The sequence below is a fragment of the Fusarium flagelliforme genome (assembly GCF_020744385.1).
Source record: "Fusarium flagelliforme strain FIESC 12 MPI-CAGE-AA-0113 chromosome Unknown B0J16scaffold_4, whole genome shotgun sequence".
In the NCBI taxonomy this organism is placed as follows: Eukaryota; Fungi; Ascomycota; class Sordariomycetes; order Hypocreales; family Nectriaceae; genus Fusarium; species Fusarium flagelliforme.
Genome location: NW_025763506.1, coordinates 2,453,041 through 2,479,344, shown reverse-complemented (window position 1 = coordinate 2,479,344; position 26,304 = coordinate 2,453,041). Strand labels below are relative to the sequence as shown.

The 26,304-nt window shown below is 47.9% G+C and overlaps 10 protein-coding genes and 2 non-coding genes across 12 annotated transcripts; 9 read left to right on the top strand and 3 right to left on the bottom strand.

Annotated features, from left to right (window-relative positions):
* Positions 1 to 1,283: 1,283 nt before the first annotated feature.
* B0J16DRAFT_399190 (uncharacterized protein) lies at positions 1,284 to 3,118 on the top strand (the record flags this gene model as incomplete). Its single annotated transcript, XM_046132438.1, has 5 exons — positions 1,284 to 1,382; positions 1,433 to 1,510; positions 1,563 to 1,686; positions 1,744 to 1,922; positions 1,975 to 3,118. 5 exons carry the CDS (start codon positions 1,284 to 1,286, stop codon positions 2,764 to 2,766), a joined length of 1,272 nt encoding a protein of 423 aa, XP_045983063.1. The 3' UTR covers positions 2,767 to 3,118.
* Positions 3,047 to 3,117, top strand: B0J16DRAFT_t153. Its single transcript has one exon. It is a non-coding gene; the product is annotated as a tRNA-Gly (tRNA).
* A 39-nt stretch (positions 3,119 to 3,157) lies between the features above and the next one.
* On the top strand, positions 3,158 to 3,239 carry B0J16DRAFT_t154. Its single transcript has one exon. It is a non-coding gene; the product is annotated as a tRNA-Gly (tRNA).
* A 665-nt stretch (positions 3,240 to 3,904) lies between these two features.
* B0J16DRAFT_399182 (glycosyl hydrolases family 31-domain-containing protein) lies at positions 3,905 to 6,189 on the top strand. Its single transcript, XM_046132437.1, has 2 exons — positions 3,905 to 4,854; positions 4,902 to 6,189. Exons 1-2 carry the CDS (start codon positions 3,975 to 3,977, stop codon positions 6,011 to 6,013), a joined length of 1,992 nt encoding a protein of 663 aa, XP_045983062.1. The 5' UTR covers positions 3,905 to 3,974; the 3' UTR covers positions 6,014 to 6,189.
* On the bottom strand, positions 6,129 to 8,775 carry B0J16DRAFT_384481 (uncharacterized protein; the record flags this gene model as incomplete). Its single annotated transcript, XM_046131427.1, has 3 exons — positions 6,129 to 7,135; positions 7,200 to 7,341; positions 7,390 to 8,775. The coding sequence occupies 3 exons, from the start codon at positions 8,773 to 8,775 to the stop codon at positions 6,129 to 6,131; spliced, it is 2,535 nt and encodes an 844-aa protein (XP_045983061.1).
* A 1,009-nt stretch (positions 8,776 to 9,784) lies between these two features.
* B0J16DRAFT_131588 (general substrate transporter) lies at positions 9,785 to 11,718 on the top strand. The gene has a single exon (XM_046121762.1). It carries the CDS (start codon positions 9,898 to 9,900, stop codon positions 11,521 to 11,523), a length of 1,626 nt encoding a protein of 541 aa, XP_045983060.1. The 5' UTR covers positions 9,785 to 9,897; the 3' UTR covers positions 11,524 to 11,718.
* Positions 11,719 to 13,493: 1,775 nt separating this feature from the next.
* On the top strand, positions 13,494 to 16,081 carry B0J16DRAFT_341604 (transcription factor PAP1-domain-containing protein). The gene is made up of 3 exons (XM_046127842.1): positions 13,494 to 14,311; positions 14,364 to 15,379; positions 15,434 to 16,081. The coding sequence occupies exons 1-3, from the start codon at positions 13,808 to 13,810 to the stop codon at positions 15,678 to 15,680; spliced, it is 1,767 nt and encodes a 588-aa protein (XP_045983059.1). The 5' UTR covers positions 13,494 to 13,807; the 3' UTR covers positions 15,681 to 16,081.
* Positions 16,082 to 16,337: 256 nt separating this feature from the next.
* Positions 16,338 to 17,872, top strand: B0J16DRAFT_341600 (WW domain binding protein 11-domain-containing protein). The gene is made up of 3 exons (XM_046127841.1): positions 16,338 to 16,554; positions 16,605 to 17,332; positions 17,401 to 17,872. Exons 1-3 carry the CDS (start codon positions 16,484 to 16,486, stop codon positions 17,529 to 17,531), a joined length of 930 nt encoding a protein of 309 aa, XP_045983058.1. The 5' UTR covers positions 16,338 to 16,483; the 3' UTR covers positions 17,532 to 17,872.
* A 4-nt stretch (positions 17,873 to 17,876) lies between these two features.
* On the top strand, positions 17,877 to 19,750 carry B0J16DRAFT_341598 (major facilitator superfamily domain-containing protein). Its single transcript, XM_046127840.1, has 2 exons — positions 17,877 to 18,577; positions 18,629 to 19,750. The coding sequence occupies exons 1-2, from the start codon at positions 18,127 to 18,129 to the stop codon at positions 19,537 to 19,539; spliced, it is 1,362 nt and encodes a 453-aa protein (XP_045983057.1). The 5' UTR covers positions 17,877 to 18,126; the 3' UTR covers positions 19,540 to 19,750.
* On the bottom strand, positions 19,751 to 21,280 carry B0J16DRAFT_341596 (DNA/pantothenate metabolism flavoprotein). The gene has a single exon (XM_046127839.1). The coding sequence runs from the start codon at positions 20,950 to 20,952 to the stop codon at positions 19,855 to 19,857; it is 1,098 nt and encodes a 365-aa protein (XP_045983056.1). The 5' UTR covers positions 20,953 to 21,280; the 3' UTR covers positions 19,751 to 19,854.
* A 674-nt stretch (positions 21,281 to 21,954) lies between these two features.
* Positions 21,955 to 24,061, bottom strand: B0J16DRAFT_131566 (acetyl-coenzyme A transporter 1-domain-containing protein). Its single transcript, XM_046121761.1, has 2 exons — positions 22,481 to 24,061; positions 21,955 to 22,431 (listed from the first exon to the last, which is right to left on the bottom strand). Exons 1-2 carry the CDS (start codon positions 23,872 to 23,874, stop codon positions 22,095 to 22,097), a joined length of 1,731 nt encoding a protein of 576 aa, XP_045983055.1. The 5' UTR covers positions 23,875 to 24,061; the 3' UTR covers positions 21,955 to 22,094.
* Positions 24,062 to 25,070: 1,009 nt separating this feature from the next.
* Positions 25,071 to 26,183, top strand: B0J16DRAFT_131547 (Cenp-O kinetochore centromere component-domain-containing protein). Its single transcript, XM_046121760.1, has 2 exons — positions 25,071 to 25,232; positions 25,297 to 26,183. The coding sequence occupies exons 1-2, from the start codon at positions 25,160 to 25,162 to the stop codon at positions 26,088 to 26,090; spliced, it is 867 nt and encodes a 288-aa protein (XP_045983054.1). The 5' UTR covers positions 25,071 to 25,159; the 3' UTR covers positions 26,091 to 26,183.
* Positions 26,184 to 26,304: the final 121 nt, after the last annotated feature.

Sequence of the window (26,304 nt, the reverse complement as noted above, 5' to 3'; positions counted from 1 at the left end):
GTATTGATTGTTATTTCAGTTAAATAGAGATTCCAGACCCTACCAGCTGTTAGGCAGTGCAGCACAGAGTAAGTGCGAGCCACCTGGCTGGTCCTATTATTGGAATTATTTCAGGCTATCTTCCATAAGAATTGCGCTGCGCTATCTGATACTACATCTCAACTATCACTACTTATCAAGGGGCAATGGCTTGTTCCGCTAGCTATCGTCTAGGGGATGGGCAAGATGACACCATGTTATGGTATTTCAGTGCATGAGCGGTGAATTCGAGATGATCGCAAATGTGATTAGCATCACAAACTGCTTCCAGCACTCATGCATGCCATTTACAAACCTTCTTTCTTACCCTATCTGTTGGCAAACACAAGTGCGTCTTCTGGATACGGAATACCTCAGCCCCTGCGATATGAAAACGCCCTTGCGCTACTCTGTATTCACCCACAGCATTCGATGTTCGTAACGCTTGCAGGCGATCAACTCGTGTGGATTCAATACTCGCTGACGATCACATCGTTGCTCATGGGGCAGAACATCGGTCCTGGTCGTGGGTATGATGTCGTCGAGGATCTTGCTCTGATGATTGAGCAGCAACAAGATGGCCGATGCCAAGATGCTCAGGGGGCGGGCGCTCTAGGTGACTCACCTCTAGGGCCTCCATGTCTACTGATGGTGTTTTTATATATCGGCCGGTGGTCGTAAATACAACTACGCATTGGGCTATAGATATAAGACAGTAGCATAGCACCTTTAACTACCAGTATACTAGCTACCTATTCAATCTACCAATTCAAATGTACAATCGATGTATTCCGCCATTCAGCAGGGGAAGGATCAAACATTTAATCAAGAAAGAACTCTACATGTATTTCTTATAGCGGCATGCTAAACAACCACTATGAGAGATGCGAGGAGGTGACACTGCGCGATTGATATCCGGCGGACAATGATTGAATACTCCAGTCAATACAACAAACAATTTCATCACCTTCCTTTGATTGTATACTACTAACCTACCTAGTAAGGGTGAGTTTAACTGATTGTCGTTAAGTACCTAGACTCACTGTTTGCGAGCTCTTGCAAAACTATGCGGGACTGCGCAGTTTTTCCAAGAGGTTGCCAGTCCGAACTCCAAGGCAGCAAGAAAGAATCTGCCTAACCTCCTTCCAAATTATATTTCCTTGCACCTACTCAACCTGGCTGTGTATCATCGAACATTGCAACTACCTGCCTCCTAAGGTGCGTCTTTATCTTCAGGCCCGTTGATGGGTAGTCTTGAAAAGACAATGATGCACTCACGCACACAAAAACACGGACCGGCCTACCAGGAGTATTATGTAGGACCTCGTCCTGACGATAAACTACCACCACTCGACTATAGCCAGGTTTGCGGATTTCAATCACCATACCTACTATGCAAAGCTAATGGAGTTAGGATGGGTGCATTTATCTTGTTCCTAGTGAACTATACTGCCGATGGCGACACCCCATCACCCGAGATCTATGCATCAATGTAAGAATACCCTTCAGTTCATGCGCACATGATCGAAAACTAACCGCCATAGACCCAAAGGTTCTCTGACACCATTTCGCTTGTAGAGCACTATCGGCTTCAACACGGCTGTAAGGTTGCACCTGCATGCCGTCTCTTGCTGGATGAGAGAGATCAAGGATACCAAAAGGCGATCCGTAAGAACCCTTGCAAGAATTAGCTATACATGCGAAGCTAACATATTGTTTGACCAGTATGGTACTCGAACGTGACACGGAGGCGAATGCCGTCAATGTCTCCGCCATCAGACGAACCGGATTGTCAGAACACTAGCTTCGACGACGCTCAGACCAAAGTCGAAACCACGGAGCAAACTCCTGGTGAGCTTCAAGCTCGACCCAGAGGCATCCCTGAACAGAGACAGCAACACAAAGTCAGTATTGATTGGGACGAAACGTATGGAAACTAACCATGTCTATATATAGGCCTCAACAATTCAACCCGCAGACTCAAATGGAGAAGAAAAGAAGCTTCCCGACTTGAAGATCGAGGATCTACAGTTGAGATCCAATGAAGTTTGGGACCGCTCTAGTGCGATAAGTCTCTGCACGTTGTTCAACCAGCACCAAGCGAGCATGCCTTCACGTGTCCGCCCCAAGTTACTCCATCTACTCAAAACTGGCCAATTCAGACACAATGACCAGTCGATACGCAGCCCGCCGAAGCACCAACTGAGCCTACAGATGTATGACGAGAAAGCTGGAGAGCCGAAATGGATCAATGCCACTTACGAAAGGTGGTTCATCCTGGTTGGTATCTACGGGTTTACTACGCTTAGAAACAAGGCCAGCGGCCTTTGGCAAGCTATAATCATGCGCTATGGTGAGCGCCTTGACACTGAATTGGCGTTCAAGAAGTCACCAGACGAGACTGGAAGTCTTTTGCGCCCCTTTCTTTCACAGTTGGGTGAGGAAGTGTCTATGTGGACTCCCACGATTCAACAACATGGATATATGCTACGACAGCATGAACAAACCATACGAACACAGTCCACCATGATCCAACAGCTTCGAGAGGCAAATTTCAACCAGCAGAAGCAGATCGATCAACTGAAGGCCATTGTGGGGGTCCGGGTCCATACAGGCCATCAGGAAAACATGGCAGGCAGGGACAATAACATCAACCAGGACGTTAGGGTACCCAATGCAGATATTGGCAGCGATGAAAACTCGTCCCATCCGCCTGAAATACCGAGCAAACGAGCTCGTCACATTTAGGAGGTTGGCAGGATGTCAGAGTAAGGACAGTGGCTTACATTTCTCGAGGTCATCTGGAGATCAGAAAGACCATACAATAGATATACGACCCCTGATGACCTTAGACAGCGAGATATATCGCAGAGGTAGTGATGGATCGACCAAGATGACACCATGCTATGATATGCCAGTGCATGAGCCGCAAATATAGAGGACCACATGAGATGATCGCAGATGTGATTAGCATCACGAGCTGCTTCCAGCATTCATGGATATCCTTTACAAACTTTCTTTCAACAAAGCGTAATTGGTTTAGTGGTAAAATTCTCCGTTGCCATCGGGGAGCCCTGGGTTCGATTCCCAGATTACGCATTCACTCGATCCCCTTCGAGTGTTGACCTCTCTTTACCCAGCGTAATTGGTTTAGTGGTAAAATTCTCCGTTGCCATTTGAGCAATATCGGGGAGCCCTGGGTTCGATTCCCAGATTACGCAAGGTCATTTACTTTTGCTCTTTTTGCTGCGAATGTGAACCAAATCGAATAGCAGATCATGTTGGGCTGGTTGTAAGTGTCACGGTATACCTCGCCCAGGACGTTGAAACAATCATGCAAAGTCACAAGACACAAGTAACCAGAACTCGGCCCTCAAAGCAAACTCAATGCCTTCTTTTGAGAGAAACTGTCATGAGAACGTCACCCTAAGATGAGGAGAGAATGTCATTAAACTATCTATACTGATATTCACTGAGGCTTGGAACCAGGAAACTTCAAGCTAGTTAGTATAAACCACACGGAGAAAATAACGTCAAAGGAACACACACGAACATAGGTTCGGGCTGTTATTGTCCATAGCCGCGTAGCAAGACCAGTTATAGTAGTGCTTGGTCCATACGTGTACTGCCGTACTATACATATTCGCAGTGTAATGATGTGGTTTGATGCAGCGCCCCCAAAACTCCGGTGGGGGAATTGGAGATGCATGCATCATGTTCCTATAGATGCTGTCATTGGATCATCAATGATACCCGACTGGAGGACTTGCATTACTCCGGCGGGGAAGTGACGGCCTCAAAGATGGGGGTTTGTGGTTCATCGATCCAAGTATTTATCCCAGACTATATATGCATTGTCAACTCAAGTGAAGCATAACATTTGAACGACAGGTCTAGACCATCACAGTCACTTCTACATTAGTGTAACCCTTCTTCTGAAAAGGGCTATTATCATCATGTTTTTTGACGACAAAACCCGGCTTCGTTACAGATACGATGCCGAGGAGCTCTGGATTGAACCATGGGGTCCCAATGCATTTCGAGTGAGAGCCACCAAGTCCTCAAAGATGCCATCACAGGACTGGGCTCTCCAACAGCTCAAGGAGATCACACCCAAGATCTCAATCTCAGAAGACTCTGCAACAATCACTAACGGCAACATCAAAGCCCGCATCTCCCGGCTTGGCAAGCTGATCATCGAGACTGTAAATGGCAAAGTCTTGCTCGAAGAATACTGCCGCAACAGACGAGATCTCATCGATCCAAAGTGCAGTGCTCTTGAGGTCGAGGCTCGCGAGTTCAAGGGTATTCTTGGAACTGAAAACTACCACTTAACCATGCGGCTTGAGAGTGTTAGTCCCGATGAAAAGATATTCGGAATGGGCCAGTATCAGCAGCCGTGGCTTGACTTGAAGGGCATGGACCTTGAACTAGCCCATCGCAATTCCCAAGCAAGTGTCCCATTTGCTGTGTCATCACTTGGATACGGACTCTTGTGGAATAATCCAGCCATTGGAAGAGCTGTCTTTGGCAAGAATATCATGTCATTTGAAGCCTTCTCGACTCAAGTTCTTGACTACTGGATCGTTGCAGGAGATTCACCCGCCCAGATTGTGGAAGCCTATGCAGACGCAACCGGAAAAGTGCCCCTTATGCCCGAGTATGGGCTTGGCTTTTGGCAGTGTAAGCTGCGATATCAAACGCAGGAGGAGCTCCTCGAGGTTGCTAGGGAGTACAAGCGGCGGGAGATTCCGATTGACCTGATCGTGATCGATTTCTTCCACTGGCCTAAGCAGGGTGAATGGAAGTTTGACTTAAAGTACTGGCCTGATCCTGGTAAGTCTCCTCCATACATACACAGAAACAGTGTTAACTAGATACAGATGCGATGATGAAGGAGCTCAAAGATCTTGGGATTGAGCTCATGATTTCTATTTGGCCAACTGTTGATAAAACTTCGGAGAATTATGAGTATATGTTAGAACATGGTTACTTGATCCGTGTCGATCGAGGTGTTCGCATCGGACTTGACTTCCAGGGGCAAACTGTTCATATCGATACCACCAATCCAGACGCCAGAAAGTACCTATGGGAAACCGTCAAGAAAAACTACTATACCAAAGGTATCAAGACATTCTGGCTAGACGAGGCAGAGCCAGAGTACGCAGCATATGACTTCGAGAATTATCGATACTTCCAAGGCTCAAATGGATCCATTGGAAATATCTACCCCGTTGAATATGCCCGAGCTTTCTATGAGGGTCAGGAGGCAGAAGGCCAGCAAAACATTGTCAACCTTCTCCGTTGTGCTTGGGCAGGTAGCCAGAAGTATGGCGCCCTTGTATGGAGTGGTGATATCGCGTCGTCATGGGGTAGCTTCCACAATCAGATATGCGCCGGCCTAAACATGGGTTTGTCTGGGCTGCCCTGGTGGACGACAGATATTGGAGGCTTCCACGGAGGCGATCCTAATGATGAGAGCTTCCGAGAGCTCTTCGTACGATGGTTTCAGTGGGGTACGTTCTGCCCTGTGATGAGGCTGCATGGCGACCGTGAACCTCGCCAACCACAACACGGAACAACGGGCGGGGCGACTTGCTGCAGTGGTGCTCCCAATGAGGTGTGGTCCTACGGCCCCGAAGTTTACGACATCTGTGTGAAATACATCAAGATGCGTGAAGAGCTTCGACCATATACCCGAAAACTTATGAAAGAAGCCCATGAGAAGGGAACACCAATCATGAGACCCCTTTTCTACGAGTTCCCAAGCGATGATAAATGCTGGAGTATTTCGACGCAGTACATGTATGGTGACAAATACCTTGTCTGCCCCATTCTCAAGCCAGGTCAGACCAACATCGAGGTATATCTCCCCCAACTTCCGCAGGGTGAGAAGTGGTCTTCATTCGATGGTGAATCGTCTCATGATTCGGGCAAGACTGTTGCGGTGGACAGTCCTTTGACAATGATGCCGGTCTTTGTAAGGGGTGGATAAATTTCTCCTTATACTCAAGATTCTGGCGACCAATTGTGATAACTAGATATGTTAAGGATGAGATAGATGTGTTGATAGACAATTAGAACACGCCGCTTTCTGCTGCTATCTCACTTTATTTTGAGCTGGTAGCGTCTAAAAGGCTCGTCAAGCTTTGAGAAAAAGATATTTCGATCCCCCACGCATTCTGTTCGGTCTTCATGTATGATAAAAGCCTCACGCCTTCCTTTAGAATCTTTGACGAGGCACCAGAGCTGCAAATATTGCCAACTCGCTGCATGCAACCCTGCATCTTATGTCCAACGCGGATAAAAGTCTGAACAATCTCGTCGTCGCAAGGACGATCTAAATGAATGAATTTCGGTTCTGGCTCTTCTTCATCTTCATACTCTGTTGCGGTCCCTGCGTCATCAGAGCTACGTAGAGCCTGGTTCGTGGGATGTTGTCTTGAATTTGGTCCGTCGGTATTCTGTACAAACCCCGAATCTGTCGATGGTGTAGCGAAAACGCTGTAAGCCCAGATCAATAGCGTGGCGAGGTAAATCGCATGAGGCTCCATGAAGCCGTTCCTACTGTATCGCCGAATATGCCACATCAAGGCTCCAGCATGGACAATAGATAGCCTAGCCTTATACTGGTCAACATTCGCCCAAAGATGAAGTTGCTTGCATGCTTCCGAGTACTCCACAGTGTCCCGTGTTTCATTAATATCCTTAAGCAATGCCGCCGATGTAGCAACAGTCTGCAGATGCTTGCAAGGCGCTAAGAGGTATAACCGGGAAAGGTGAAGAAGAAGGATAGTCGGGTGCTCTGAACCGCCAGCGTTGGCAGCCTTCCCATTTGCTTTCCAGTGTAGAATATCAAGGCAATCACAGGCACTGTTTCTCCATCGTGTTATTATGTCAACGCTGGGTGGCCAGCATTCAGCCACAGTAACCGATTCTGGACAAGATTCGACATTGGCAACTGGAGTCCATCTCGATAAAGGAGTCTGGTATTGGTAGGTAGCTTCTTTAGTCCTCTGGCAGACGGCATAAATCATCACAACGTTTCCGAATTCGGTCAAGTTGCTTAGTTGTTGCTTTTTCATGTAAAGGAGTTGAAGCGCCTCAAGTACTGTTGCTATTCCAACATTGTAAAGTCAGTACGAAGAATTAACGAATATTTGATAACCCTGGGGACTAACCTTGGCGACTGCTATAATCAAACATTCCCTCCAAAGTCGGCTGGTCCCATATCTCATCTGGACATGGGAGTACCGTCTGGACCTCATGGAGCTGTAAAAGATATTGACAGTCAAACTCGTACGCGATGATAGAGTCAAGGATCTCTGCACGTTAGAAAATGGAAAATGGCTGGCACAGATAATCACTCACCCACAGCATCAATCCTGTTCGTAACTCAGATTGAGCTTTCAACCATGCTGCGATAACTGAGGTGTCATTGGTGGTGCCAATATCGATCCGGGGTGGGGTCCGGGACAAGAGCCTCATCCTTCTGCCCTCCTCAACAAGAATCGATCTTTGGCTCAGCGCACGTTCTATCAAATTCTTCTGACCACTATGTATCCGATGGATCAAGCTTAGAATCATGGCTTGAAGTGTTGTCAAGTCGAGTTGCGGTTGTGACTTGAGAGCACCTGGTATCCAGGTGTCGCGACTGTTCTGATTACTTCCCCTAGACATCACGTCGAGTTTACGCTCCAAGATTGTTTCCAATAACCTGGACATCGAGGTTGACCACGTACCTCCCAAGTATTTCGCCCCAATAGCTGATACGGCTAGAAGCAGAAGCCAGTTTCCTGTGTCTTGCCATATTGAGGCGCTCTTTCTCAGAAAGGGATATGTGTCATGGAAGTTCTCGTAGTAGAGTCGCACAAAGCATCTGATGTGCCCTAGTGGGGGGATCAAGGTAGCTGTTGAGTCGAGGCCATGATTCTCGATATGCTCGCTAGCAGACAAAACCAATGTAGAGTAAAGATCTTCTGATACGTGAACGGAAGCAGGGATTATTTGCCTATTTTCATCAATCAAATCCTGGGCACCATTAATAGGTCCGGCTTCTGTCATGGTAGAGCCATGGCGTTGTTCCATGTGTCGACCCAGCAATTTCCCACGAAATGGTGCTCTTGCCATAGTTCCTTCAATATACAGTGCACCATCGGTTGATTTTGAGGTGTTCGAGCTGCGAATGCTGCCTGCACGACTGTGAAAGGGGCTTGTGGTGGTAACTGAGCTAGGTGTATGGTCCGGTATGGGAGCTACCTTCGCTATATTAGTCTCACTCATGTCACCGCAAGCGGTTGAAGGCCCAGGTGCATAGGAATTAGACCTAGTAATTCCGGAAGGGAACGTAAATGGCATAGATCCAAGGCCATCGGGTATGATTGATAACTGGCTCTCCCACATCGAAAGATATTGGCTGTCACTTAACCAGTTGATGTTGGACGATCCCAAAGCTGGTTCCACCGTAGTTCTGTCGATGGCGAGGCTACCCACGTCGTTAATCTGAAACATGGATCCGGGCAGCGAAACAGCAGTCATTAGACCCTCACTCGATGCCATCGCAATGGACTGATGCTCATCGGCAATCCAGCCGATAGCGCCACCACTATCGATTGCATTGTTCTCCATAACCGCAGAGGTCTCTTCTGTTGTTGCTACCAAGGCTCCAATTTCATCATGTGCTTCGTTATCTCCATTCGGACCTTCTGAAGAGGATGCTGCGGGAGATTGCAAGTTTGTGATGCCTTGTTGAGTCATTGAACGAGTCTTTCGCCTCCTGAAATTTGGATAGATGCATTCCAAATTCTTTTCTTTGCATCTTCCACACGGGAGTTCTCTTGAGCAGCGAATGCGACCCGCGGCACATTCTTTGCATGCTCTTGCTGATACGATATTGCGAATGATTGCAGTTGAACTGTGTGTTGCCTGATGTCTCTGCAACACATCTTGCCGCGAGAAAGACTTGTTGCATTGCCTGCAGCTATATGGCTTCTCGCGTGTATGGGCTCTGATATGCCGTGTCAAGTGCTCCTGTCGTCCAAATGTCCTGGGGCAAAACTGGCATGGGAACTGTGCATGCTCGTCCTGAGAGGTAGGCATCACAACGGTAAGTGCTGTAAACTTGCACACCTCCAGTAGCAATTATCAAGTGAGTGGCTGTATGATGTTTACACTGCGGAGTCCCTGAATGTTCCAAATCGATGGGCTGAAGTTTGGTCATCTGCGGGGTCGTCGCTCTTTCCATCTTGAGTCGGCACTTTTGCTAGGCAGGCACCGAACGATCAAAGCGCAACATCGATTGTTCCTTCCCATCCAGGTTTTTGACAACCAATGTACCCAAACCTTCCAGAGAAATGAACTTCTGAGTCAAGTCTTGATTCATCTACCAGAAATCACCTTCACTGCACATAATAACATTCCACTACCGACTGTATACTGTTTACATTGCATCCCCTTTAACATCACAAAGAAAACAAAGAATAACATCGAAGTTTGTCATGTCTTTGGTGGGTGAATTATGAGCTCATCCCCCACCGGAGGGAATATAGAACAACTTGCTCCGGTGGGGATCAAACTGCTTCATGCATCCATCTCCACACGCATACCCCAGATTCCCAGAACAAGCGACAAGGATAATGAGCTTTGGAATGCCTTAGCTTTCTTTCCCCAGAATCTTCTCCACAAACCCCGGGTCCTTGGATATGTACAGTACCATGGGACAAAGGTTCATAGCACATCAAGACAACAGGGATGACCTGACAGCCAACATGGGTATATATAGCCAGGGGCGCTGTTGTCTTTGTCAGATCATTAAGGTAATACAGCATCTCAGTGCTCTTGAAGTATCAAGCCTTCTTGCATTATTCGACCATCTTCGCCATGGCTGCTCTTTCGGACGACAAGGTCGCCATTAGTGAAGATGACCACGCCCCAGCTTCCTGTACTGCCAAAGATACATCATTTGCAAAGCTGGCTGCAGAGGAGGAGCACAGTCTCACATTAGCCCAAGCTATTCGAAAGTATCCCAAGGCTGTCTTGTGGTCGGTTCTGCTTTCAACCTCAATCATTATGGAAGGCTACGATATTGTCCTAATAACATCATTTTTTGCCCAACCTGCCTTCCGACAGCATTACGGGAGCTATCAACCTTCAACTGATACCTGGCAGATCACGGCTTCTTGGCAGAACGCTCTGAGCAACGCTGTCAGCGTTGGAACTATCATCGGCGCCTTTGCTAATGGCTACTTTACGCACAAGCTTGGGTATCGTAAAGTACTCCTCGCCTCCTTAATAGCTATTTGTGGTTGCATCTTCATTTCCTTCTTCTCGCCCAATCTCCCTGTCCTTCTCGTTGGGCAGTTCCTCTGTGGCATTCCATGGGGAGTATTCGCTACGATGGCCCCTGCGTATGCTTCCGAAGTTTGCCCTATGGCATTAAGAGGGTATCTGACAGTTTATGTCAACCTCTGCTGGGCTATCGGTCAGCTGATCTCGGCTGGTGTACAAGCCGGCTTCTCGAACAAGACTGGACAATGGTCATATCGTGTACCTTTTGCAATCCAGTGGGCTTGGCCTATTCCCTTGTTCATAGTTCTTTACTTCGCACCCGAGTCGCCATGGTACTATGTCCGTATCGGTGCCTATCAGGAAGCCGAAAGATCAATCGGACGACTGAGTTCTTCTACTGAGCCAGGGCATGCCAAACAAGCAGTCGCTATGATGATCCATACCGATGAGATCGAGAAGTCGATCGATCAAGGCACTTCATATATGGACTGCTTCCGTGGAATCGACAGACGCAGAACCGAGATCGCATGCATGGCCTTTGCCGCTCAACCTTTTTGTGGATCAGCCATGGCTGGAACACCCACATACTTCTTTGTACAAGCTGGACTCCCAGAGTCAATATCTTTCAGAATGTCTGTCGGTGGTCTGGGTATTGCTTCTGTGGGCACAGTCGTATCTTGGTGGTTGCTGGCCCCCTTTGGTAGGCGTACGCTATACCTATGGGGGCTTGGGTTGCTCACTGCGGTGTTGATGACTGTTGGTTTCATCAGCATCGGTGCAGGGGACTCAAAAAGTAGTAATTATGCCCAGGCCAGCATGATGCTCATTTGGCTAGGCGTATACTACATGACCGTTGGGCCAATCTGTTATGCGATTATAAGTGAAGTGAGTGCTACTCGCTTGCGATCCAAGACGGTATGTGTTAGTCGAATTGCTTACTACATTGCCCAAATCATTTGCAATGTAGTCAACCCTTATATGCTAAACCCAACTGCCGGAAATTGGAAAGGAAAGACTGCATTCTTTTGGGGAGGCTGCTCCTTCTTCTTTTTCATTTGGACATTTTTCAGGCTTCCTGAAACCAAGAACAAGACCTTTGAAGAGCTCGACATTCTCTTTGCCCATCACGTCAAGACTCGCGAGTTTTCACGGTACAAGGTCGATGCATATGCCGAGCACGAGAATAAATTTACTATCAAAGACGGCACACGCCCGTGATGGGTTCTCAGATTTATCTCATGGAATAATACAGAGGAACTCAAACGAAGCAAATCAGTTAAAGGCAATATTTTCAATTTCATTATAGCTATTTGTACTGCGTTTCGCGTTTTCTTTTTCATACTTATTGGCTGGATGCCCCAATGCTCAGTTCGCAGGGCTACAGAACTACATAAAAGTATAGTAAATACTTGATGCTATTCTTAGAAAATAAGACTAAGTGCATGTCTCCTCAGTCTCTGTCATACTTTCAACAATAAAGACTCTGGTATCCGTATGTCTTACAGTCTTGGAGTGCATTCTTAAAGGCGGATCAGCCAAGCACTATTCCAGGTGGCAGAATTACCGAATGGGAAGGTAGCTGACTTGAAGATTTATGATACAAGACCAATGCAGAAAAGCAATAGTATATACCATAGCATTAGAAGACATTGTGTTTGTTGGAAACTGACTACCCTGAAGAAAAATATTGATAAGTTGCGTTGCTTGGCAGCCCAGCCCGAAGGCATAGTAGTATCTAGGCGGCTTAGTATTAGCCCGAGCACATGGGATGCCAAGCTGCGAACAGGGTCTTTTTGGATGATTCCAAAACATGCATGTCAGATCAACTTGCAAACTACGCCACGTTGGAGGGAAGTTCTCTCCGAGCGCCGAACATGTCTACTTTTGTCGGTTGGACAGATAAGTCCGAGGCTGATTGGCTTTCAATTGCATTTGCTTACTGGTTTGTAACAGATTATTTTAACGGTTATCGGACGGTTTTAAAGACTTTTTAAGGAACCGTTGCGATCCATAACAAGATCGATCCATGTCTGGGCAGTTTGACAGTGGGCTTGACCCATTGGGAAGTACAAGCGATAATGATTGGTCAGCGGGGTTGGTGGAATCACGGCGTGGCAAAGTCCGAATCTTGTCTAAATCCGGGGGCGGAGAAGCATGGTCGGGGATAAGTCAACAATGCAGCATTGTATTGAGGTACAGTGCTGTACAAAGTACAACAGGGCGCTATTGATAGAACTGGTTAAATCTGAGGTCATTGAGGCTTTTGGCTGGGAGCCAAGGGCTCAAGTCACGATGCACTCTCGAAAAATACAACAGAACTGGAGCCGGTATAGGTGGTGGATTGATTGCGATTGAATAGTCAACCTATGACAACAGATGGACGACATTCCGCAACAGCTTGATATGGGTTAGGGTCTGGCAGGAACCGAACAGAGAAAAGGACTGATTGTAAGAGAGAGACTCGGAGATTCGAGCGAGTACAACGTCGAAGGGCGTGGATGTCAATTGATGGAAGTTATGTGCCGAAAAGAGTCGGGTATAAGCCGGGGCATCATGATGTACTGTAGGTATCTGTTCATTCAAGTTCTATGAGTCAGACGGTAACTGAAAAGAAAGACAAGACAGAGAAATGACATGCTCATCTCGTTCTGGCATGTCCTATAATAATATGGACTTCTTGTACATACTGTAAGTCCAGACGTTTGATGTTAGTGCCAGGGTCTCGAGGAACCGGTAGCCCCGGCTGACAAATGCAACTTCGATGCTATTCACACTGTTGGGAGTTGATCAAGTTGTACCAGCCTCCCTAGGTCCCACTCAGCTTAATTTTCTGTTCAGGGCCTAGTGAGCCCATGGAAGAAGCAGCTAGAAGGAATATTTGTGACTCAGGCAGCAAATTTTCAGGACGGAAGGTCCGCATTGGACCCTTGGTACGCGTTAATACAGTGTTTTACAGTGTTGTTCCAAGTCCAAACGCCCGCTCAGCTGCCAGCTTGCCCCCGCTCTCATGGGTGATGGGTACTAACTTAGGTGCTCATGCTTCCTGACGCCGCCTGGCGGTTCCTCTTTCCTCCCATCCATCACTCAAATCATCCTTGGCTCCGCCTGATCAGACTGACACCAGCCAGCCAGCGGCCAATTTCATCATCCATCTTACATACTTTCCATCCTGGTTGATATCTTGATAGCCTCAGTTCCTTGTTCCTGAATCCAATCCGAAAATTCTTTGCCTCGTCTCTTATACTATACACCGCACTTGACTTTGACCGATACATGCAACAATCATAACCCATTATTAAGCCCCGCTCCTCTAGGTCCTGGTCAGGTCCCCGACGTCGCCGCTACACGCGCTCAGGCTCTTTGCCCCCCTCCTGCGTGAGCCTGGACTGGCAGAGAGCTTGGATTTTGATATCCAACCCAGCGTCCTTGCACTTACTTCTCCCGATTCCAAATAATTTCCCACCCCTCGCGATACCCTTCGACGACTGTCACATCACTCGCGATGGCTTCTACTAGCACTGGAGGCAGTTTGCCACCCAACTTCCTCTTGACCCCGCAACAGCAGAACCTTCTCTTCGCTGCTCTCAACTCCAATAAGCAGCAGCTTTCTGCTTCTTCTACGAACAACGCTGTCTCTATCTCGCCCACTTCTTTCCGCAATTCCGCCGGCCAACAAAAGCCAGCCCAGGCTTCAGCTTTCCAGGAGAGTCCCTTCCTCGATAATTATGACTACGATTTCGGCGACTCTGGCTTTGACTTCTCTTTTGCCAGCGAGGATCAGTCAACCATGATCGGAGACCTTCCTGATGCTGCCGCCGATTCCACAAACAACGCTGCCTCTGTAGCGCTGTCTGACTCCCCAGAGACCGAGACTCCCGAGAAGCGTAGCTACCCAGAAGATGAGGACGATGAAGATAGCCCAGGTCAAGAACATAAGCGGCGCGAGAGCACCGACAAGGTTCCCAAGAAACCTGGTCGTAAGCCTCTTACATCCGAGCCTAGTTCGGTATGTCTGTCTCAGCTATTAGTGTTTATTACACTTACTAATCCATGAATAGAAGCGTAAGGCTCAAAACCGAGCTGCTCAGCGTGCTTTCAGAGAACGCAAGGAAAAGCACCTGAAGGATCTTGAGACCAAAGTTGATGAGTTGGAAAAGGCTTCGCAAGCTGCTAATCATGAAAACGGCATGCTGCGAGCACAAGTTGACCGCATGACGGCTGAACTTAACCAGTATAAACAAAAGGTTACTCTCATGTCAACTGCCAAGGCTTTGCCTCGAGAAAAGGTCCCCTTTGGTAGTGCTGCCGTTAGCAATCTTGGCGATGTTAACTTCCAATTCGAGTTTCCCAAGTTTGGAATGCTTCCAGGCCCGCCTACCAACAAGACCCAGGGATCTTCACCTACAAGCCCGGACCAGCAGAAGGCAGCATACCCAAGCCCTACCAACAACTTGAACAACAACGCGCAATCGGCACAGCAATTCAAGGATGACTTGGCCAAGTTCTCGGGAGTTTTCAGCCCTTCAATGTCAAGCTCTGCCACCAATCCTTCCCGTGCGAGCGTCGACTCTGCAAACTACAGCGTCAACGGTGCTTCAAGCTCCCCATCTGCTTCATCGCATTCGAACACTGGCCCTAGCTCTTCTTGCGGCACGTCGCCTGAACCTTTCAACCAATCGCCTATGGGTTTCAAGCCCGTTGATACGATGACTACCATTGGCGAGGAACAGACCAACCAGAACAATACCAGTCAATTCGGCAATGTCGATCTTAGCAGCACCAACTTCGACTGGCTTTCCCAACAGAACGGTGGCCAATTCGATCCCCAACTATTTGGCGATTACCGCGAGCCTCAAGAAAATGTCCTCTCAAACCCATCGTTCGATGACTTCTTCAATGATGCTCTTGATACCGATTTCTTCACCCCTTATAACATGGCGCCAAACAGCCCCAGTGCTCAGATGAACAACCAGCACAAGAAGGCATCCAACCTGATCGATCAGATCGATGCTCAGAAGGAGTCTTGCGACGATGAGCCTCTCAAGAAGCAGAACATGAACTGCAATCAACTCTGGTACGGAGCACTTCCTAAATTTCAGGAAAACACGCGATCTAACCTTGACATTAGGGAGAAATTACAAGCTTGCCCCAAGGCGCAGAATGGCGAGTTCGACCTGGACGGCCTTTGCTCGGAGCTCACCAAGAAGGCCAAATGCTCTGGTACTGGGCCCGTGGTGGCCGAAACCGACTTCGACACCATCCTTCAAAAGTACATGGGTAAAGATGTCTCCAGCAGTTGTGTTGCCGAGAAGCTGGGTGTGGAAATTCAATCTAAGCAGCCCAACCAGGAGAAGCACCTCGGTCTATCGGTTTGAGCCCGAGACTACCAACAAGATCCGGCTGTACATTATAAACCTTGGCGACATACCCAGCAAGCAGCTACACAATGATTACGGCGTTTACAACAGAAAGGATGGAATCGGAAAACCCAGGAGATTCCGGCGCTTGATTTGTCACCATCAAAGATGGGATTGGAATGCATGGAAAGGAGAAAGGAATTATCTAAGGGCATATTGATGTATCATGCCTACAATTATCGGCTTCTAAGCTCGAGCTTTGAGATTTCTTAAGGTTTCTACTTGAGATTTGCTTTGCAGATGTCTTTGCTGTTATGAATAATTATGACTTGATTCTGGCTTCAGTTGTTAAGGTTATCTGATTGAGTGAGTATGAATGCGTACTGGGAAAATGCATATGATATATATATCAGAAGGACAATTCAATTTTCTTTCCTTAACGAAATTTTAAGACTTGATACGCTAGCCACAAGCTCCCTGTGCGGTAATCTGCCCTTCCTATGAGTAAAGAGGATTATAGGAACATGAATAATGCTGATCATGGCATGCAACAATGATGCGAGAAATAAAGCTACTGGTTTCATTACATCACTGCCTTGTGTTTCTGATCATGACACCTTAGTCATCAGGTGGGGCGCTGTGTTCGCGACAAGGAAGCTATGTTCGTCTTCAACGCAACCAACAAGTAAATTCAGTGCAGCCTATTCAATACATCAATCTCAAATCGTCGATAAGCTCCGTCGAATCATAATATCACTGGCATCGTTCCAAAACTCAGGACATAAAACGTGCACGCAGTCTGAATTACCGATACTTTCGCGATGCCAAAAGAAAAGAACTACAACCCCGTACAGGCTCAGCGCAAAGCTGACAAGGCCAAAGCCCTCAAGAAAGGTTAGGATATCCAGAAACGCCCCGAAATTCATAACTAACATCCAATTCAGGCAAGCATGAACGACAAGAACGTCTGAACGAGAAGCTATCGCGAAAGAATCCCGAGCGCATCCAAAAACAAATCGACGACCTCAAGAAAATCACATCGGGCGGCGGAAAACTTACGCGCCATGAAGAACAAACACTAGAAGGCCTTGAAAAAGAGCTTCGAGCAGTGAAGAAGGCGAGAGAGACACTAGGCGACAAGGCACCTACATTCGGCCGAGGATGGAACAGAGATCGCGATTCGGGATCTGGAGTATTGGGAAAGAGGCGCAGAGGCTCAAATGATGCTACGACCAGCGATGAGGACGTTCCCGATGAAATCAAAAGAATTCCCATGCCTCGAGATACGCCACCGCCAATTCCCAAAGAAGTTATGGATAAATGGTACGCCGAGCGACGAGCGAAGAGAGCTGCAGAGAACCAGACAAGGCAAGACGACGAAGACAAGCAACAAAAGAAAGAGACAACGCCTGTGGAAGTCAAGACTGTATACGAAGCGAAACCCGTTGTTCGCGATCTACGAAAAGAAGCGGTTTCGGCGTTTGTACCTACAGCTGTCAAGATGAAGATGAACAAGGGCCAAGGCCAGGGTGGACTGATAGAGCCAGAGGAAGCAGACCGGTTGGAACAGGAAGGATATCTCAAAACGACCGAACGGGAAGCAAAAGCACAGCCCGATCAGGGTCCGCCAACACGGCATGTGACCATGGAAGATGCAGAAGATGAGGAGGCTTGATTAGAGCGGAGGTTAGTTCAGAGATTGTGCCATTGATGCAAATTGGCAGACAATAATACATACATATTCCTGGTCAGATGCTGGCCGACAGCGATTTCGTTCAGCGATGCAACAATGCGACATCATTTCAACGCAGTGTGACCCAATCCGACATTAGTCCTTGGCTTTCCTCCACTACCGATGCGATACGGTAGATCGACACAATTCCGAGGGGTGGGCTGAGGGCCGGCTATCATAGCGGCATAGGGAAAAGCTGGGGAAATAGGCCCATCTGACCACCCACACACAACTGAAGAGGAAGGCCAACGGGGGACCAAGTGCGTTGACTGTTGACCGATGTCGTTCTTGACCGACAACGTTTCCCGAGGAGAAAAGAGAGCGCAATTGGCTTGTCTTCGGAAGGCGTCGACTATTCAATGGTTTTGGTTTAGACCCAACAGGCATGTCTCGATTGGATTAATGACCGTCTATATCCGCGAACATGTGGATCTCGATAGGACAGACGAACAAATGATGAATTTTCATTACTTTTTCCATCACGACAAAACCTTCCTATATGGTTAATCCAGCCGCACTCCGAAAGCGGGCCTTGTTCTTCTTGGCTGGGGCGGCGCCGAAACCCGATCATGTTTATATTTAAGCATGATCGAATCTTTTATTTCGCCTCCCCAATTGTTCGTCTACAACGTCTAGTCTAATTGATATGCCGAAGTACCTGTAAAGAGACAAGAAACGTGCTATCTGGGGACGGAAGGAATTACAAGAACGACTCCACGACTATTATCAAGAATGGATTGCCACCAAGTCACCTCTCGCGCCCTCTACGAGGAAGACGATGTCATCAACCATGTCAACCAAGTCGATGCAGAGAACGGCGATTTGAAGACGGGCGCGGATCTCGAGAAGCACCAAACCGCCGCATCGACAGCCTCTTATCAGGAGACGTACCCTGAGGGCGGCTTGCAGGCCTGGTCCGTGGTTGCTGGTTCGTGGTTCTCTCTATTCGCTTCGCTTGGACTAATGAACACTCTCGGCACCTTCCAGGCCTATGTTCTCGACAACCAACTCACAGACTATAGCGAGGGCACCGTTGGTTGGGTCTTTTCAATTTACACCTTTCTCGCCTTCTTTTGCGGTGTCTATATTGGGCCTGTCTTCGACAAGTACGGTCCCAGGTGGCTTGTCATTGCAGGTGCAGTTTTCACTGTTGGTGGCATGATCTTTATGAGTTTTGCTACTCGTAAGTCTTGGGCTCAATTTGTTTGGTGTCGTTTATGCTGACTGTTTTTAGAACTTTGGCACTTTGTAGTCGCCTTTGGTCTGCTCTGCGGTTTTGGATCATCACTGCTTTTCACCCCTTCGATCGCCGCCGTGGGACACTTCTTCAAGGCTCGACGTGGCCTAGCGACTGGTGTTGCATCTACTGCCGGTGGAATTGGTGGTATCGTCTACCCCTTCCTGTTGACGCGGCTAATCGATAAGATTGGTTACGGATGGGCAACTCGAGTTATTGCTCTCATCTGCCTTGTCTGCAGTTTGATCGGTATCGGCCTCCTCAAATCTCGACTTCCTCCGGCCAAGGACGCAACCGCACACCCTAACTTTCGAATCTTCAAGAGCCTGCCTTTCCTTTTCACTACGATCGGCGTCTTCCTGCTCGAATTCTCACTCTTCATCCCTCTCGGCTTCATCTCAACGTATGCACTGCACAAGGGCTTTGGCAAAGAATTTTCCTACAACCTCATCCCTATTCTCAATGCTGGTTCAGTCATCGGCCGAATTCTTCCTGGCTACTATGCTGATGTCATCGGTCCTTTCAACGTCAGCATCCTTGCTGTCATCCTGGCCATCGTGGCCTGTTTTTGCGTTTGGCTCCCTCTCGGTGGAACTACAGCTGGTGTCATCATCTTCACCGTACTCTTCGGTTTCTCCTCTGGCACCAGTATTGCGATCGCCCCTGTCTGCATTGGAAGACTGTGCAAGACGCAAGAGTATGGACGATACTATGCTACGGCATACACAATTGTATCTTTTGCTTGTCTGATTGGTATTCCCATTGGTGGCAGTACTGTTCAGGCTAATGGTGGCGAGTACTGGGGACTTATCATTATGACCGGCGCTATTTACGTAGGATCCATGATCTCGCTGTTCTTGGCTAAGGTTACCCTTCTTGGATGGAGCAACTGGAAGGCCGCCCTTTGAGCGATTCACCGATCGGTTCAAATTTGCAACGGGACGCCAAGAGAATGGCATAAGGCTGGACACAAAGAGTCTGTTACTGGGACTCAGCTCAGAAATTATGACATGAATAAAAGTATTGCATTGTGGTTAGAATGGAGTTTGGGTAACTAAAAAAGAGGCAGAACAAAAGGTCGATTCAATTGTACGGTTGTTTGTACATAAGATACCAGTATATAGTAAAATATAATGTTTGTTGTTTGTAGAAAAGTGCTCGAGTTTAATTGTTGATATTTCTACTGTTCCCTATTTTGTGTCTTGTTTTACCCCAGCTGTTGTTCACTTCTTATTCTGCCCCTTGATGTGCTCACCATGTAGCTCTTGCACCGCAGGAATGATGAGAGACTCAATCTCAACATCGGGATCTTGAGCTGGCAGCTCCTCTGCGACGAGTGGTCTCCCCTCAGCTTCTCCCCAACCACCCTCTCGTGGCACGCGCACCCAGCGATCATCCCTTCCGGGACTTACAAAGACAACCTCCCACTTTCGCGTGGAAAGCAGATTTCCAATGACGAGATGGTGCTGGTAGCGATCAAGACTGTAGCGAGCCTTGCGGACGAGCAGTGCAGGATCTGTCTCAAGCTTGAACGACACAATCATACCCTCTGGCGCCCAGCCATCGACAAGGTTTTTGAGGAACTTGGGAACAGGGTCCAAATCGACGATGAGGCGCTTTGAGCGGGGGACAGAAGGCGACGAGTCGAAATTGTCAAAAGTCTCTTCATCCTCGGGTCGCTTTTGCTCAACGGCGTTGGTAGACTGGATCTTGTGCTCCGCCATACGGTTAGGTGGAACGAAGAAGTCCGACACTGCGGCGGCGAGGTAGAGAAGACCAGAAGGACCGAGGGGACGCATGAGTCTAGCAATCTCACGCAGCTCATGGAGATAATCGACAATAGTGACGAAAGGTAAGGTGAGGAGCATGTTATCATCCCTCGCCTTGCGATACTTCCTCAACACCTCGCGCATCTTATCCTGCACCTCACCCCTCACAGCGATCCTATCATCCGCATCCTCCGTCAAAAAGTCCAAAAAGCAATCCGTAGCATGGGAATAATGTCTCGAGTACGGCAGCAGACTGAATTGCCGATGCAGAAAGATGACTGCGTAGCCAGCTTCAAGGAAGTACTCGGCGCTCGTAGCGCCACGTGTACCAGCGCTGAAGTTGTCAATGTAGCGAACCGTCTGCTTCTCCAGGGGCACAGTTGTGCCGCCTGATGTGACCAGAACGACGCGACGACCTGCGGCGGCGTGGGAGGAGATGAAGCCGGCAGCAAGAGCTGTGTGGGCTGATAAGTTGCGTGGGGGAGGGTTTTGAGAGAAATAGGCTTCCTCCGAGGCGAGGGCCTCTGCGGTGGTGTTTGCAGGTGCCGCCATTCTGTTGACTGAGATTTCAAACAATTGCCCGATGAGTAAGAGTGAGAGAGTGAGTAAGTAAAGCCCCGGGCGGAGATTCGGATGCGGGTGCGGACGCGGACGCGGGGGTCCGGAGGTACGGTCGGGCGGGGTTGATTTATGACGTCCGGGTCCCGGAAGGCGGAGACTAGAGCAAAAGTGAAGCTTTTGACAATAATTGAGTTTGAATGATGAAAGAGGAAAAAGACATTAGAGTAGGGATTGAGGATTATTTGTGCGTAGATGTTTCCTTTTCTCGCTTCTGCCCCATTCAACTGTGACGGATACTACTTACGCATTTATCATCCCGGCGGGCTTTTTTTTGAAGCTTGACTTTGAGTACCTACCTACCTAGGCATAGGTATGTTCATATTATCACACCTTATCCCAAACATTTTAAGTAAATTTTACTATCAACGTAGAATAGCACTCTTGATCTCACAGTAAAACATCAATCGTTTCGAACCTTTTGCTCATAATCATGATGTGATTGTCGAAAAACAATTACTGACCCGCAATAAATCAGAACTAACAACGGAAATATGTCTTATGACGCTCATTTGCCATATCAGATCATCATGAATATTTGTCTCCATGGGAATACTGCTACCAATCACCGTGAAAGAAACTGTTGGGCTATAACAACCATCTCCTGTACATCCTCTATTCTAACTGCTGCTCTGATGAATAAAAATATGTCTACTGTTTGTGTTTCGCAAAGCTCAGATGTCAACAAGGTGATGAGGGGGTTACTTGTCACGAAAGATGTGGTACTTTGCGAGGGCATCGTACGGGCGCCGGAGAGCGTTGTTGCAATACAGAACATGACCCGTCCTATTCAGTAATATTCGCGCTCCAACCAATATGCATAGACCTTAAGGCGACCAAAATCCATGGACCGACACGATGGTAAAACGAAAGTCAACTCGTTCTAAAGTATTAAGTAGTGTCAGTCATACAGAAGATTCTCATATATGCAAAGTATCTTCGTTCAAGCGTCCATATATAAGTATATGATACTAACATTTCCGCGGGTATCGAACAATGCAGCGCGGGCTCCCACTCTCTACTACTCGTACATGTCCCATAACTAGGTATGCTATCGATTCTTTCCTGCTCTTTCTTTATCGCTTGTTTTCGTTTGTCAATCTCCACGCTCGTAGAGGCAGACTCTGGAGATGCAACACCTTGGGCTTGATGTACCAGAAAAATGTCGCAGCACCGAACAGTACACACAACACGTTTACTGTGTAGTATCCATCATGGATCGTCTCACACGTTCCACCACCAGCTTCACATCTCTCCTTTTCGGATTGCACTGCGCATGAGAAAGCCTCAGTGATGAGTGTGCCCTTCAATGAAGAGGCATCGGACTTGCCGGGTCGGCATGTAGCTACAGTAAAACTGTCGACGAGCTGCAGTACGAAGTACCTGGGAAATGTACCACCAAGATTGCATACGCTATAACGTGTTAGTTTGTGCACTGAAGGACAAGATACGTGCTACTTACGTTGCAAGGAGTGTCATGTATGTACCACCAATGACCGGATCCGACACTCGAGCATGGAAAGCTGAGACGGCGACAAACATGATGGTGTTGGTAAATGTCGAGAACAGGTGCTCAGCAATGACCACCAACAGATACCAAGATGTAACTCCCTCAGAGGGAAAGATTGCGACAACAAATTGGGCAGAGAGAGCGGCAATCAGTCGACCCGCGAAGCCCCAGCACCAAAGGCGCATAGGGGTGTACTTCTGAGACCACATTCCAGCATAGTAACCCAGACCAATCTCGAAGGGGAAATCAATAAGGACCGTCAGGGCCATGTTATCCTTACCGAATCCCTTGTCCAGAAGCTTCAAGTTGGTGACACCGTCGTTAGCCTGGAAGCCAATCTTGGCGATAAGATGAACAATGATAATGGTCTGAACGTTCTTAAGCTTCAGAATACCCCACATGATGCGGTAGACATCCCAGACGCCATCTTCGTTCTGTGATTTGTCCTCCTTCTTCAAAAGACCAAGTCCAACGGTAACAATGATATATGACCAGCCCCAGAACTTGAGGTATCCTCCGAGTGAGAGGAGGCCTTCGTCTGAAGGAACAGTTCGAAACCACTTGTTGGCGAAATCAGCCGCATTAAAGGCGAGGAAAACGGTATAAGACATAAAGTGGCCAGCGGTAAGGCCAACTGTCTGAGCGGTCGAAGCGTAGGATACGTTTCCAGGAGTCAAAAGCGTAAGGGCCCAGCCGTCCACAGCGATATCCTGGGTGGCGCACATAAGGACGAGAAAAAACCACCAGAGCATGAAGGAGAAAGCTGTCATGCCGCCGGGCTTGCCAGCCGTTTCCATCATCTCTTCGACGTGGGAACCCAGCCATAGCATACCGAATCCAGAGAGAAATTGAATGGGCACAATCCAGGTCTTGCGTCGACCAATCTTGGGACTCCAGACGGCGTCCACGAAAGGACTCCAGAATAACTTCAGAGAGTAAGGATATGAGGCCAAACTGAAAACACCAATCTCGCTGTACGACATATGGTTCTTAAGAAGAAAAGGCACCGAACCAGTCGCTAGACCCATAGGAATTCCTTGCAAGAAGTATAAAAGTACCAAGAGAAGGAAACTTCTCTGGTCCTGGCGAGGAAGCTCGAAGAAACCATGGTCGTTAAGGGCGGGCGTTTTTGGAACAGGATCGTCGAGGGAAAAGGATTCGCTCTTGATGAAGTTTGCAGCAACATTTTCGGTGTCTGGATTAGCGGCCTTGCGGCGCATCTCTACTCCGCTGCTCATTCTGCCGTTGATGTTGATGTAGCCGTTTCCATTCGCATCTGATTCAGTTTTGATTGTCAGGGGCGGCCGGCCGGGATTGTTCTGAGGTCGTCGAGCTCTGGCGGTCATAGGTGCCGAAGGGAAGAAGATCGAGGCTATATAGCGCGCGTTAAAGAAAGTGGTGTTGGCAGATCGCACAGCGCTGTAAAGGGGGGTTGAACAAATGCGACAAGGAGGCGTCGAAAGCGTCAAAGTCAGATGCGGGCGGAATACGATTCGATGGACCTGTCTCGTTTGCGTGACGTATTTATGGAGAAGGAAGTTGGAGATAGGAGATGAAAGATTCGTTTAAAGTGAAGAGATTGCAGTTGAAAGGAAGTAACCAGAAAATATAGTGAGAGTAAGAAAGTATGTAGGTATGTTGTTGAAGGAATGTAGCACAGGGAGGAAGGAAAGTTGTCAAATATTGAAGTAGGTACTAAGATAGGTACCTCGACGGGCACCTCAGTCCGATTCAGAAGAGAAGGTCACTTTACTGTAGACTAAACGTTTCGGATACGGGAAAAGAGGACCTTGCAGGCTTCCGCTACCGTGGCCTTTTAGCGATGAGATGTGATTGGGTTCTTTTCTTTCTGGGGATGGATCTAGAATCTTGAATGGGAATAGTGACATGGATGGGGGGGATTTTTTGTTCTTAGCTGGCCTTTTGAAGGCAGGCATTTTTTTATTTTGGTGGCAATGTGATGAGGGGTTCTATTACATATGAGATCCTTTGATTTGTCATGATGTGAGATAGATCACTGAAGGAATCCAAAGTGTAGATAATACCTCGTTTGTGAGGGAACAATAAAGTTCAGTATCGAGGACAGAGCAGAATAGTCCAGATCTGCTCAACCCCGAAAGCCAAGCACTCTCCGAACTCAGGTTTTCCCAAAAAGGAAGCGCGTCAGGGGTCGGTCGCTGTTGAAGCTCCGGCCTCCAAGGATCTCAGAGCCAATGAGACATCATCTTATCTGTCACTGAGCTTTCTTCTGTGGTTGTTACAAATTGAGGGTCCAAGACATCCATTAATCATGGATACCTACTTACGAAAGAAAATGTTTTTTTTAAGTAATACATTACATCAAGTGGCATTTACAAAGATTCCATCTTATTAGAAACCTATACCATGTGATCAATCTAGTTTTAATTAGTTACGGGATATGCAAGTCAGAATGGACTGGATGCGACGCTTAGCAGTCTTATCTTATCAGCGTCCCTGTCATAGCTTCCACCAATTATGGCTGCCAACCATTGTTTGTAAACAGTCCAGACCAAAACAACAACATCGTCATCATCATCATCATCATCACCAGCCTCAATCTCAGTCTCAGCCTCACGCTCTGTCCCGTCGCCCGCTACATATAACACTATCATGTCGTCCGAAGTCGATGCTCCGACGGAGAGCGATGTTATCGATCAAGAGATTGAGGCGCTTAAAGAACAAGGTTAGTCGTTAAAGTCAAGGGCGCATTCAAACAAAACACAGCTTAACGCATCGAACATAAACAGCCGCAGCATTGCGCAAGTCCCTCAAGGTCGAAACTTCAACTATCCTCTCGGCACCTTCAACGCAAGGTTTCTTAAAATCGAACAAAGGCTTCTCGTCTCGAAAGCATTCCGCCCACACCAAAGTCCTCAGCCAGTCCGAAAAGCAAAAGGCCCATATGCAACAAAATCTTTACCGCTCATGTAGCTCCGTCACAGCGTTCAAAGTTCACGACCCCGATCCTAATGCAGTCGACAATGGTCATATCCTGGGCTTGCGATTCGAAATAATGTCCAAGAGCCAGTTCCTACAACCATACTACGTTTTTCTCAACCGACCGTACTATAGCTCGAAGTACATGCGCGTTCACAGAAATACACTCCCTCCTGCGATCCCCATTGCCGGCTTAGCAGCGCGTCATCTCCCTGCTCCGCGACCCGAGAGCGACACCCCACCACAGCAAGATCTAGATAGATTTGTCAGAGCACTGCGACGAGAGATCGTGCGATATCATAACAGATTAGGTGTTTCCGCCGATTTAAGACGGAGCCTAGGCTTGCATGACAGAATCGACGATACCATATTACCCGATGACATCGTTGAGGTTGGAATAGCAGATATCGAAGCCAAGCAGATCAGGTTTTCTTGGGCTGATGAGCGTAGCGGCAGAGTCGTTATGGACAATGACGGCAAGGTTGTCAAGCTTATGATGTTTGGCAGAGAGGGTCGTGATTGGGAGACAACCAAGGAGCTATATGGAAAGTACGAGCGCATCGAGGATGTGGCCAAGACGCTTCAGGAGTATGTCAACGGTTGAAGTGAAGGTTGACAATCATAATTGCAATCCAGACAAATCCGAAGGGGCCTAAACTTTACGTTTCTGCTCATCCGCGACATGAGTTGTGGAACCCGCGAGCAAAAGGCTCTTTGGTGTGCGTTTCCGGCAACGCAGAGAGCGTAGACCCAGTATTCAAGGCAGTTGTCGGCGAAGAGACTGGTCCCATGCTCCCTCGCGGAGGCCTTTTCAGGGA

What these genes read in the sequence shown, in the direction of transcription:
- B0J16DRAFT_341604 (XM_046127842.1), top strand. Translation starts at nt 13,808, where the DNA reads ATGGCTTCTACTAGCACTGGAGGCAGTTTGCCACCCAACTTCCTCTTG. An exon ending in TTACATCCGAGCCTAGTTCG is followed by an intron (nt 14,312 to 14,363) that starts GTATGTCTGTCT and finishes ATCCATGAATAG; the next exon opens with AAGCGTAAGGCTCAAAACCG. An exon ending in ATGAACTGCAATCAACTCTG is followed by an intron (nt 15,380 to 15,433) that starts GTACGGAGCACT and finishes CCTTGACATTAG; the next exon opens with GGAGAAATTACAAGCTTGCC.
- B0J16DRAFT_341598 (XM_046127840.1), top strand. Translation starts at nt 18,127, where the DNA reads ATGGATTGCCACCAAGTCACCTCTCGCGCCCTCTACGAGGAAGACGAT. An exon ending in CTTTATGAGTTTTGCTACTC is followed by an intron (nt 18,578 to 18,628) that starts GTAAGTCTTGGG and finishes GACTGTTTTTAG; the next exon opens with AACTTTGGCACTTTGTAGTC.
- B0J16DRAFT_399182 (XM_046132437.1), top strand. Translation starts at nt 3,975, where the DNA reads ATGTTTTTTGACGACAAAACCCGGCTTCGTTACAGATACGATGCCGAG. An exon ending in AAAGTACTGGCCTGATCCTG is followed by an intron (nt 4,855 to 4,901) that starts GTAAGTCTCCTC and finishes AACTAGATACAG; the next exon opens with ATGCGATGATGAAGGAGCTC.
- B0J16DRAFT_131566 (XM_046121761.1), bottom strand. Translation starts at nt 23,874, where the DNA reads ATGACCGCCAGAGCTCGACGACCTCAGAACAATCCCGGCCGGCCGCCC. An exon ending in TACATGACACTCCTTGCAAC is followed by an intron (nt 22,432 to 22,480) that starts GTAAGTAGCACG and finishes AACACGTTATAG; the next exon opens with CGTATGCAATCTTGGTGGTA.
- B0J16DRAFT_131547 (XM_046121760.1), top strand. Translation starts at nt 25,160, where the DNA reads ATGTCGTCCGAAGTCGATGCTCCGACGGAGAGCGATGTTATCGATCAA. An exon ending in TGAGGCGCTTAAAGAACAAG is followed by an intron (nt 25,233 to 25,296) that starts GTTAGTCGTTAA and finishes GAACATAAACAG; the next exon opens with CCGCAGCATTGCGCAAGTCC.
- B0J16DRAFT_131588 (XM_046121762.1), top strand. Translation starts at nt 9,898, where the DNA reads ATGGCTGCTCTTTCGGACGACAAGGTCGCCATTAGTGAAGATGACCAC.
- B0J16DRAFT_341600 (XM_046127841.1), top strand. Translation starts at nt 16,484, where the DNA reads ATGCCAAAAGAAAAGAACTACAACCCCGTACAGGCTCAGCGCAAAGCT. An exon ending in AAGGCCAAAGCCCTCAAGAA is followed by an intron (nt 16,555 to 16,604) that starts AGGTTAGGATAT and finishes AACATCCAATTC; the next exon opens with AGGCAAGCATGAACGACAAG. An exon ending in AGATGCAGAAGATGAGGAGG is followed by an intron (nt 17,333 to 17,400) that starts CTTGATTAGAGC and finishes AATAATACATAC; the next exon opens with ATATTCCTGGTCAGATGCTG.
- B0J16DRAFT_341596 (XM_046127839.1), bottom strand. Translation starts at nt 20,952, where the DNA reads ATGGCGGCACCTGCAAACACCACCGCAGAGGCCCTCGCCTCGGAGGAA.